Source organism: Perca fluviatilis, chromosome 16 (assembly GCF_010015445.1).
Source record: "Perca fluviatilis chromosome 16, GENO_Pfluv_1.0, whole genome shotgun sequence".
Lineage (NCBI taxonomy): Eukaryota > Metazoa > Chordata > Actinopteri > Perciformes > Percidae > Perca > Perca fluviatilis.
This window is the reverse complement of record NC_053127.1, coordinates 26676505-26688772: the sequence shown is the minus strand read 5'-3', so window position 1 is coordinate 26688772 and position 12268 is coordinate 26676505. Positions and strand designations below refer to the sequence as shown.

At 38.6% G+C, this 12268-nt stretch overlaps 2 protein-coding genes across 2 annotated transcripts; both read right to left on the bottom strand.

Annotated features, from left to right (window-relative positions):
• Positions 1-1509: 1509 nt before the first annotated feature.
• banf1 (BAF nuclear assembly factor 1) lies at positions 1510-7237 on the bottom strand. The gene is made up of 3 exons (XM_039777602.1): positions 5874-7237; positions 4456-4621; positions 1510-3750 (listed from the first exon to the last, which is right to left on the bottom strand). Exons 2-3 carry the CDS (start codon positions 4579-4581, stop codon positions 3604-3606), a joined length of 273 nt encoding a protein of 90 aa, XP_039633536.1. The 5' UTR covers positions 4582-4621; positions 5874-7237; the 3' UTR covers positions 1510-3603.
• Positions 7238-7620: 383 nt separating this feature from the next.
• On the bottom strand, positions 7621-11490 carry prdx5 (peroxiredoxin 5). The gene is made up of 6 exons (XM_039777599.1): positions 11095-11490; positions 9567-9701; positions 9345-9476; positions 8586-8624; positions 8441-8505; positions 7621-7979 (listed from the first exon to the last, which is right to left on the bottom strand). Exons 1-6 carry the CDS (start codon positions 11188-11190, stop codon positions 7874-7876), a joined length of 573 nt encoding a protein of 190 aa, XP_039633533.1. The 5' UTR covers positions 11191-11490; the 3' UTR covers positions 7621-7873.
• Positions 11491-12268: the final 778 nt, after the last annotated feature.

Below are 12268 nucleotides of genomic sequence, written 5' to 3'. Positions count from 1 at the left end.
TTCTATCAATAAAGAATCATCATCATCAAAAGAAAAGAATGGACGTCTTGAGAAATGTAAGAAACGGCTATCATCTAGTTGAAGACACGTTTCATGCTCATACATATTACAGGTAACTGCCAAAAAAGGGAACAGTCTGTACATCAAGTGTCTTAACAAGCAACCGTCAACGAGACAGACTCATATTAAGGATTCTGCAGCATTTGACACTTAACTGGGAGGCTAAATTCCCACATTAGGTCTTTGGATTATGGTGGTGCTACATGTCTCAGATGCTACTCTTGATAGGTCAGGGCTGTCGGTTTTCCCCATAGAAATTGTCCATACATTTGAGACCTGATAACTGAGGAAGAAGACAAGCCTATGTTAGGTAATTAAGTATGACATCTCCCATGTGGCGATTACGCGTAGATGGAGGTAAAAAACCTTCTTCAGATTACACATGCTTTACTTACAGGTCGAAGTCTTCATTCAGTGTTCTTTCTCCCATTAACGTTTAGATTGGCCTTTAGAGCTACATCCCATCTATTGTCGATATATTTTGTAATCCTCATTCACTATCCTCTGTTTTGGCAGTTACTTGTATCTAGCAAGGACAGCAGCGGTTAATGAGTGGATTATCACCATGTAATCAATTCATTTCAAGGTTGCATTACGATTTTTGCTCATTTCTATACTGTTGCTGTGGTGTGGATGTGCAAGTGTGTGTATGCATTAGGTGCTACTGTGAAACTAAAGCAACAATTCTGAGCATCTGATCACTCAAATCCAGATTTTATAGCTCAATAGCACACAGGACCCCCCCCCCCACCAAAAAAAAAAACATTCCAGGGGTTATGGACTTTTAATTATATAATCTAAGCCATTAAAAGAAAAATAATCTACTATGTTATTATGAACCTGCCACCTGACCAATTTTATATTTCTTTGAGGTGAAAAAATAAAAAAAATACAGCAGTTATAATGCGATGTACACCATCATTTTAACCAATCAGGTAGGAGAGGTTCTCCAGACGAGGGGTCCTTCGGCTTAACGGCTCTACTCATTTGTGAATCGAGGACTGATGTGAACGACTTGGGAATTGCTATTTTAATCAAAAAGGTGTCACTTTCTCTGTGATTATTTCTTCATCTACAGCCCAGGCAATGGTTTACTTCTGTTAAATCACATCCACACAAAAAGAAAACTGCTTTCATTCAGAGATCCCTCGGACATGGTCCCACGTCAGGGGCGCCACAGCATCTTCGACAAGACAAAACTTTTGGGGAACCCCTGCTCTGGACAATTTCCAAAAATGAGCCAATGTATTTTCAGTGTCTTACAAAATATCAAAATTTGGAGCTTTGGCGAAAGAGTAACCATGGAGTATCAAATATTGAAATAAAACATCCTGTTATCAAACATTTTCTCTCATTTGTGATTTTATTTGATAAAAATCAAATCTTTAATAAACATGTAAAAACAAATGTGTCCAGATCTGATACTATTTTTTTTTTTTTTTTTTTTTTAATAGGAGCAATATCAAAACTGAAGTTTTCACAGTCAAATGCAAACACATCAGGCAGTGTTTAAAAAAAAAAAAAGCTGCTACACATCGGTTACATCTTCAAGTGGCAGGTGGTGTGTGGAAGATTAAGTGACACAGCCTGGACATGCGTTACTGCAGGTTTTATAGTTCATCTGAGTAAATAAAATGCTTTAACTAGCATGCATTAAGGCATCAAGATCATTTCAAGCTCAGTTATGAAGACCTGACCTAAATCAGGCTTGTTGGTGTTACAAAATACATCCGTGCTGGACATACTGTGGTATTCCATCTTCATTTAAGCCAGTGGAAACCGTGACCATGGATTTATCTTTTTGTGAAGGTAAAGAAAAGGGATGGGGTTTTACCTCACTCTTGTTAAACTAAGTCAATTTCTACTGAAGCTTTAAATACATTCTATTATACAAGTACAGCATATCAACTACTTTAGCCTCTTAGGGACAAACAGGGTGCTGATTGGTTTACTGTATCACGTCATGGGTTTTGACTTAGATGGCTGTCATATAATTCGGACAGTGTTTAATCAAAATCTTACATCCTGGTAGCTGCTTAAGCACACCAACACGTTGCATCAATATGAATGTGTTATACTTGTCACAACTCATTTCTCTTTACACCCAGCACTTCCAGCAGGCACTAAATGTATTGTTTGGAGGGATGCACAATTCAGAAAATGTCACGATTCGATATCGATTTTCAGGCTCAAGATTCGATTCAAAAAACGATTCTCGATTTAAAAAACGATTCACAGTATGTAAATGTAGTTACTTTTCCCACGTAAAAAATATGAATTGATTTTTGGAATTCTATAAATCGATTTTGAATCTGTAGAGCTTGAATCGCGATTCGAATGTGAATCGATTTTTTTTGCACACCCCTAATTGTTTGTAATGTATGTTTACTGCTAGCTTATCTGGCAGACACATACCTGTACTTGTAAGTAAATTATTGGATGTAAAGGCTGCAGCAATCAGCAATAGACTGAAACGTTTTTGAAAGTGTTTGAGAATGTTGCATTGGCATCTTTATTCATATACTTTTCCATCTTCGGGTTCAAACAAACTTTGAGCAGGCCATATGTGGGGGTCTGGCCACGTTGTTTCTTTATTTGAGATCAAAAGTAAAAAGTTTTTGTAAAAAATAAAAATATTCTGCTAAAACAGTGTAGGATTAGTTTTGAGGATTAGTTTTTGTGTCACATAAATCAGTCACACCCGCTGTAAGACAGTTCAAACAGACAATGCACCTCTTTTAAACATTGTTGGTGGACCAAAAGTACATAATACTAAACTGATATGATTTGCCATTTATATATTTAAAAAAAAAAAAAAAAAAAGCTTACATCAACTTTCCAATGGCTTTAAAAACAGGCAAACGGGGTAAGAAGCCCAAGAGTGACAGGTGAGTACAAATATTGTACTGGTAAATCATCAGGTTACACAGAAAGAAAAATGGGTGCTGAACTGAAACATCAAAATGTGTCTGAAGGTATAAGGTTTAAACATAGAACAAGCTAGCCATTTTTAGCTAAAAAACATTCCCAGTGCATGACCAACAATGGAAAATGGACATTTAAAATTCAACCTTTAGCAGAAGGTACATGCAATATTCCAATGACGTCGGACAACATTAATATTATGAACATGTGCCGCTTTTTCCCAAAACTGGAAACTAACAGTGTTAGCCTGAGGCACCTGTATAGTTGGTTCTCACAGCATAACATTAATAAAGGCTGCATTACATTTAGGTGTCCCTGTGTCACAGCCCTGATACTTGCATGCTGGCTCAGTGACATGACATAAAACTTACTGGTAGACCGAAATGGACTTTTACTACTCAGACAAGTTAAAATGTCCACCATAAAAGGGCTACCTGTGTGTGTAATGTGTGAATTCAGTTTGGGGGGTTTAAGTATAATTTAAAAATAAATTGACTTCAATACTCTCCCTAGAGTGGACTTTGTCAGTTCATATATATGGTGTAGCTGAATTGAATCAAGATCACAAATGTAATGTACAGTTTGGACTTTAGAAGTATAAAACAACGACTGAATGCTTTATAAGAAGGCGTCACACCATTCTTTAAGACAGCCATAGCAGTCACCTTGTTGTTTGACATTTGCCCCGCAAGTGTCCTTCAGCCAGTCCCGGAAAAGCTCCTCGTCTTTCTTTAGCACTAGAAACTGCCCGAGGACGACATACGCCTGGGAACGGAGATATGCAAAACAGAAAATCTAATCAAGACAGGAATGCAAAGGGTTACAGTATATCCCACATCAACGGCCCTGTTGTCAAGGAGCCAATGTTTAATCACAGCCTGAAAAACAGCTCAGACAAGTATCGCTTTCCTGCTCTATAGTGATGCTTGCATGAATAGAATAGTGGTATGTAGAAAAGGGGTGGCTAAGTTGACGCCTTAAAGTACAACAGGATTAGATATTGAGCAAGTTGTTTGACACACACAATAATAAAAAAAAAAATGCCTACATGATAACCAGACAGATTTGTGGTAGCCTACTGGATAACAAAAATGTTTAAGGGAAACTTATTTTTACCCCACATTATAGAATTTAGTGCAAGCCTTTATCATTTGCTGTGTTAGCTGTAAGATTAAGCAATTTTTACTTGGAATGCCATCATTAATCAAGTTATGCTTAAAATGATTTCAACCTTACTGAAAGTATGGTAACATGTTTAAGATGTTAACACAACAGTTGCAGCAATCACCGTTCAGACTCAAAAACATATTAACAGCTGCTTTTACACAACTACAATTTGTATTGTAGTCGGATTTTACAAACATTACATGAGCTGGATGTTACTTACTGACTGCATTTTGACCTTCTATGGACAGTGCATTTTGTAAGTTTATATTTCAAGAAAATTCAAATAAATCAAATCTCCATTACCTTGTCAAAACCTTTTTCCTCCAGTCTCTTGCCAAGGACCTCTCCAATGCCTGCAAGAGCCATCACAGGCTTTTCACCCATGGGCTCGGCCACAAAATCTCTATGTTTTTGGGATGTCGACGACATGGCTGCTTTTGTAGGCGGTCAAAGCTCACCAACTACAGAACTGTAACACAAAGACAACAATAGAAATTTAAATGCAGTAAAAATCCGTGCAACAGAGAGAATGCAACCCCATCACTTAAGTTTTCCATTATTTTCTTAAATCGTTTTGTTTCCCCCTTCTGATTCAACATGGGGTTAAACTTGACTTGAGTCAGTTTTAAGTTTCAAGTATTCATTGACATCAAGTCAACAGTGTAGATATTGTAGACATTTTGTAAGCAGCAAACCGTATTTAATATTTGGATGGAAATAAGTCTGAAGCCAGCTTCACTTTCCTACAGATGCCTCGTCTGTTAGCTTAGGAGAAATAAGTTTACGAGATACGATCAATCTTAGCAATGCGCCTAAACTAAGAGTCGATAAAACTGGACAATAAGTCCTGGCGCTTATAATAAGCGTTCTGAATTTGAAGTATGTAAAGCGTTTAAGCTGTTGAAGATGAAACAGCGTGTTACGTTTCACTTCATTAACATTACTCCAACCTCAGTCAGTTTCGTTTTCATATCGACATATTTCAATCAATTGAACGTTGGTCGGAGCAAATAAATATGAAAAAAAAACAAAAAAAAACAGCATATCTAACTACTTTTACACTAAATTAACATCAGCAGATGTTTCATGGGTAACGTTACCAAAGCCCCATTGTTTTGACAAAGAGAACCAGACTGCAAACAAGCGGCCACTGCAAAATGCTTCACTAATAGGGTCATTATCTAAATAATGTTATTCAAACAGTTCCACACCTAGATACGGAACACTGGACAAACATCCATGTGTTTACTTTACACTTATTGATATATAGCGACTGACGAGCAACAATACGGTTAGCGATTACCCCCAGTGTTGAATTGCGCGCGCAATACATTTCAGTGCACAGCTTTAGCACAACGAGCTAGCAAACACTAGATTCAGACTGCGCCAGCGTTTATTTCCCTACTTGTCTCCACGGCTTGTTACCTGTGGGTGTTGGCTTTATTTATTTTTTAAAAACATTACGTGATCATTAAATAATCCTCGCCATAGTCGATGCAGTTAGCGCTGTGAAGCTAAGAATCATGTTAGTAACGTTAGCTCAGGATTTAGGCGCCTTGAAATTAACGTAAACTTAACGCTGAAGTTGCTGCAACAGTAGCTAGCTTCTTACTATAAACTGTAACTACTGCTTCCTATCGTCAAACGCTACTCTTATTTGTTAACGGCATATTTTAGCTACTGACAGTCACATGGTAGCTAATGGCTGAGTATCAACTTACCTTTTACTGTGTCCAGAGTAGACTGAATGTTAAGGCCTCTTGGCGTAGTTCCATGGAGCGCGGCGCCACTGCTTTCTGTTTCCGAGGCACCGGTGACCACAATGCAATGCGCCCGCTTCTTGCGTCCTTACGTCACGGGGTGGTGGTCACTAATCTGTCAATGTCACTAATACATTCCCAGATTGTTGATTTACAGGATAAACAGACCTTTGAACCACTGCATTATAAGAACTTCTAATACATTCATGGTTTGAACACTCACTTGCACTGTAACTTTACAACTTCTCAACAAGGCAGCAACTTATGATTTCTTATGATCATCCAGGTAGACAACTATCAATCTAGCCTTATTTTATGAATTTACCTGCAGTACAGTTTAGTTATATGCACTTAATGATACGCAGTAGCTACCAACGCTAAGTAACCCACATTATCCATTCTAGGAGGCTCAATATCTAAATCAAGGTATCATTATGGATTCTGAGATACAGGAGTCTGTTTCAAAAATTGTAGCAATGTGCTACAAAAATTGGATTTTGCATAGGTGTGAAGGATGGATTAAACTCTGTTATACAAATATCCTTTATATAGTATGTGCATACCATGTGCTTGTCTGCCCCATGTCACACCCTTTTAAGATGGCCACTTTATTTGGCCAATTTATATCCTATGAATGCTTACTTTGAATCAAATGTATTGTTTGTACTGTACATTATAATATGAAAGCATTAGGACACTGGGCATTTTGTCAACGCATCATTCATCATAATTAGATCACAGCCGTGGGTTATTTTATTAACACCAACTAAATGACCTGGTGCATTCAGGACAACTTAGAGCTCTATGCTCTGAAGACAGTGGAGATGGTTGTGGATTTCTGGAAGAACACAGCCCCACCCGCCTCCATCACCCTGGGTGACTCCCCAGTCAACACTGGGGAGTCCTTGCGCTTCCCGGGTTACATCATCTTCCAGGACCTCATCGATGAGGCACAGAACAGAATGTACTTTCCTGCAACAGCTAAAGAAGTTCAACCTACCAAAGACAATGATGTTGCACTTCTACACTGCCATCATCGAGTCCATCCTCCCCTCCTCTACCTGTCACGCTGCTGCCACTGACAAGGACAAGGGCAGACAGCAGCGTATCATCACTCTGCTGAGAAGGTGATTGGCTGCAATCTGCCATCCCTCCCGGAACACCTCCGGGACCCTGAGGCGGTCAGGAAAGATTGTGGCCGATCCCTCCCACCCTTGGACACAAACTTTATGCGGTCCTTTAGGACCAAACCTCATGTCACAAGAACAGTTTTCTTCTGACTGCAGTGGGCCTCATCAACAAGGCCGGGGACTCCCATTGACAGACTCTTAACCCCCCCTCCCTCAGTCAATTTACACTACATATCCTCGACTATTACCCCTTACCCCTGCACATATTATATATTGTAAACTTTTGCACATCCCCTTATCAATATTTTTGCACAACCTGCACTAAACCTTCCTTATTTCCCTTTCTAAAAACTGTTTTATTGTACATATTTGTTTTTATTAAATGTCTTTTAACACTTTTTTATTGTAATATATCTACTTGTATTTATGTTCTTGGCTGTAGCAGTACTTTGCTTTGTTTATTTTCTTTTGAATAAATGTTTGCACCAAATACACCAAGGCAAATTCCTTGCAAGTGAAAACTTATTTTGGTACTACCTTTGATTCTAAAATGAATGAACAATACAGGAAAACAGTAATTATTGCTTTCAGGGTGAATTGTATTTACTCACGGGGATCAGTGTACAGAGGACAAGGCTATTTCCTTTTAATTTCCATTCATGTCATATTTGTGCGCATTGATTACCTTCCAGCTCTCTTTTCGACATTAGCATCCATGTGACTTTTTCATCCGTCTTTAGGAAAAGGAGGAAGCTTGAACAGTATAATACTGGGCTTTGTTAGTGCAACTTTTAAAGTAACTCAGTTTGGTTTAATAAGCTCTAAATAAGCCTACAGCTCAGACAGAACATTGGAAGCCAGGCTGCAAGTCAGCCCAGTGCCATCAGGCTCCACATTGATCTTCTTCACAACTCCATCTTCCACCAACATAGCGTATCTAAAACAGAGGTTGAAGTACACAATAACGTTTGATAGTATTATTCTAAAAATGCTGTTATAATGTTAATATTGACATCTGCACCATGAAGAGAGGCCAATGGCAGAGGTTCAAGAACTCTCACATAATTACATGGGTCTGCCTCTTAAAATCGATAAAAAACAAACAAAAAGGAAGTTCCAGGTCTGCGGCTGTGTTCCAAATCACTCCCTTATCCACTCATCCCTATATAAAACAGACACTCAAAAGTGAACTCTATAGTAAATTGAGATTTATGAAGCACACTTCTTATGTACATTTCCAAATTCAGCTACTCAAATAAAATGGACAGTTATTACCATGCACCATTACAGCAAATAGGGAGTGATTTCTGTCACAGCCTAAGTTTACATTGGCTTACAAATATTAAAAATAAATGCGATCAATTATTGCAAAACCAAAGTAGGCAAAAGGATCATTACCTCTTGGATCGCTTGTTCCCAAGTACCTGCACAATCTGATCACTGTCAAGTAGCAGGTCAACTGCCTGAGAGGCAGAGAGAAAAAGACAGATGAGTACACAGTCACATTAAAGAGAACTTTAATACACCAGACATTTAGTTCTACCTTTGTAAACGCTCCAGTAGGATCAGCCAGCATTCGGACCTAAAGAAGAAAGTGGCAGTAAGCTCAGCATTCTTTTAATATCAAATGCACAGCGATATCTGCGGTGTCATCAACCTCTCTATTCTAAGGCCACTAAGAAACCGTGACGCAAAGGAACCAATGTCCTCAACTACCTCTACAAGGCACAAGGATAATGTCAGTGAGCCAATAGTATATTAACAGTGTGATAGTGCATCTTTGCATTATCATCTCCTGTGAGCATCTTATTGTCAGAGGGACCAAAAGGTTGTGTGCAGTTAGTTATAATTTCTAAAATATCTATATTGTGCACACAGCCCAGTGCATTACAGTATTTTGTTTTCAACAGATTGCTGGGATTGCATACTGGTCAAATCCACCACAAATGAGAAGTCAGGATTTACTTTACTCATACCAAAATTGCTGACAGGAATCCACAGCTCTTTAACAACTATCATTTAACCCATCATGAACTTTCTCCAGCTGGTTCGGTGTTGGGCTGTCTTCTCCGCTTCCTTCCAGGATGATGTTGTTTTCTTTGAGTTCTGCCTCCACAGACCTTCTCCTCGATTTACTTTACTCATACCAATATGGCTGACAAGAATCCACGGCTCTTTGACATCTACGTTATGCAAATATTAACATCCTCTGAATGATGGCGATATGTGGTCAGTTTTTATCTCACAATTTGATACAGGTTGACATAGAAATTGCTGATTGCACAAACATTGTAGTCCATACCTTGCCATCTGTTCCGTGCTCCTTTCCCCAGGCAGCCATGACAAATGCATCATTGACAGAAATGCAAGCAACCTCTTGTATACCTTTACTCTTTAAGTCCGCAGCCTGCTGCACAAAACCTGGGAGGTGAGTCTGAAAGCAACAAGACAAATACAACGTCAGTGGATGCAATGATGACTGTGCACAAGAACCAGCAAATAGAGATGATAGTCTGGACTCAACCTTGGAACAACCAGGGGTGAAAGCTCCAGGTACAGCAAAGAGGACTCCCTTCTTCCCCTTGAAGAGCTGATCCATGGCCACCTTATTTCCTGGCTCCCCCTCCTGGACCTCCACTGCAGGGAGAGGTTCACCAACCTGTTGGGGATTGAGAAGACAATAATACAAGAAAGAAGAAGACCCAAAATCACAAATTACCATCACCACAATTAACAGTGAATGATACAAATATTTTTGTCTGCCCCTGCAGGGAAATTGCATTTCTGTTCTTACTAGTAGGTATAATCAATTGATTTATTAAGTCAGAAAGTGTCAGCACTACGTACAGTATAGATTAGTGACAAATATTTCCTGAAGACATTGATTTATGCTTTGGGCTTCTTTAATGCTGCTATCTTTGAAACTTTAAATCATCAATAAACATAGCTTGAGAGTTTGTTTTATATACAGTATTAGCATTGTTGCTGAGCTCAGCTTTGTAGAAAACATCTTGTTTGTTTGTAATTTATGTTAGTTTGTTGTTTTATAGTTGTATGTATAATTTATAACAAATATGCACAAAACATATGAAACATCAAATTAAACTTTTTTTTTAAATTCCATATTTAGTCAACTTGGGTTAAAATAAACAAGTCTACAATCAGGCCACTGATGAATACTTAGATTGGAGCCTGGTGGTTTACCAAATGATGAAGAGTAGATCATCTGAACAGGATATAAATTGTAACTGTGATAGGCGCACACTTGGGCTGGTGGCCCATAGATATAAAACAATTGATGTGACAAGGTAGAATTGTTTTATATATATATGTGGTGGCCACTGGAGGGCGACAAATCACCACACACAGATGCGTGTGTTTCGGAATGGCCGAATGCCATGAAGTTAATCCATAGACAGTATATAAATGAGTTAATCCCACGGAGTGCTTAAAATCCTTTTCAGGAAGCTCCAATATACATTAAACTTTAACAATTCCCTTTAAGATATTTTTATAACTACAGTTGTAAGTAACGTTACAATATTTGCAACTGAGATGTCCAGGCACCCTCAGATAACCTAGGTTGTAAGTTAACTTGTAATAAGTAGCTATGCTTTACTCAAACATTTTACACTATATTAAACAAAGAAACTAAGACAGGGCAACGGAAGTTTATCTGTTTAAGGTAATATATAAGGCACTGGACCAGCCAGGTCAGATACGTAGACAGTAAGACGACAGCTAACGTTAGTGTATGTTAATCATTGACAGTTTGCATTATGCTACGTTCAAATCACCAGCAGATGTTGAGGAAGCTGCTGGTAAAGTAACGGTAACGGCTCTATGATAAACAAATAAACAAAGTAGCTATATAATTCCAATCTAATGACTGTCATGGCGACGGGTTTCAGTGGGACAACTTTAGTTAGCATGGTGAGCTACAGAGAGAAAGGCGATATAGTCGTGGAGTGTAGTTACAGTTAATTGTCAGTAAAATACAACGACTGTGTAGCACACACAGCTTATGTTAGCTAAACGCATGCAAGTCTTACCTGAATCGGCATTTTGACAACAGAGGAAGTGTGTAGCAGCCTTGCGCGCTGGATGACACGGGTGGTTTTGATGATAGTGCTTGTGATGGAAAGCATGATGGCTCGCTGTTTAACCAGTTAGCGTTGAGAAAGTCCTGCCGTAGGTTTGCAGGCTGTCGTGTGTCCTGTGCTGCGTTTCTGCTCTCAGACACACCTCAAGCTGACTTAACGTTACTGTCACTCTAACTTAACACACCGTTACCTACAGTAGTGTCCCACACCATTTGACTGTTGGGACTTAACCCTGCTTCCAGATTTGGGCCTGCTAAATCTTTATTTACTGCGCCATCTGCTAGCAAGAAGCTCTATGTCTAATGTAGCTAGCTAGTATTGGTCAGACAGATTGATAAAATTGTGGACTGAAGTTAAACTGCTTAAAGGTCCTATGACATGCTGTGTTTTGGATGCTTTTATATAGGCCTTACTCTTAGTGGTCCCCTAATACTGTATCTGAAGTCATTTCAGCCTTGGTGCAGAATTACAGCCACTAGAGCCAGTCACACAATGAGCTTTCCTTAGGATGTGCCATTTCTGTGTCTGTAGCTTTAAATGCATACATATTTATAATATATTATTAAATGCTATTGAGGAGGGGAGGGGGGGGGGGGCAGGGTGGCCTTGACCAACTGCCACTTTGTTTGTTTGCAAACCATGATGTCAAATTCTCTGGGTGGGCAAAGCAGAGAAAGGGGAGGTAACCTTGCTCCTTATGACCTCATAAGGAGCAGATTCCAGATTGGCCCATCTGAACTTTCATTTTCTCAAAGACAGAGCAGGATGCAATATTTTTTTCTCCACTGGAGGAATGAGTTGAAACTTTTCTATAAATCTTTACTGTTGATTAATAACAAGAATGCAGGGAAAATGGCTTCTTTTATAAACATTCTTATTGAATAATTGCCCTTTTGATTTGATTTATTTTTATTTTGAGTTTGTTAAATTATTTTTTTTTTTTTTTGTCAGATATATCATGCCCCATGTTCTTTTGTATGTTTATGTATGCTATATTTCTCCTACGATATGCTCAGTAAGTTTGTAGTAAGATTTTATACTGTACCTGATTATGTTGTACCTGTTCTGTTAATTAAAATAAAATACAAATAAAAAAAACTCCACTATGGCCACGTCAAGACCC

Coding starts and splice junctions, on each gene's coding strand:
- banf1 (XM_039777602.1), bottom strand. CDS start 4,581: ATGTCGTCGACATCCCAAAAACATAGAGATTTTGTGGCCGAGCCCATG. Junction 3,751..4,455: donor AGGAAAAAGGTTTTGACAAG/GTAATGGAGATT, acceptor CTCCGTTCCCAG/GCGTATGTCGTCCTCGGGCA.
- prdx5 (XM_039777599.1), bottom strand. CDS start 11,190: ATGCTTTCCATCACAAGCACTATCATCAAAACCACCCGTGTCATCCAG. Junction 9,702..11,094: donor TTGTCAAAATGCCGATTCAG/GTAAGACTTGCA, acceptor AATCCCCAACAG/GTTGGTGAACCTCTCCCTGC. Junction 8,506..8,585: donor CTACTGGAGCGTTTACAAAG/GTAGAACTAAAT, acceptor TCTGCCTCTCAG/GCAGTTGACCTGCTACTTGA.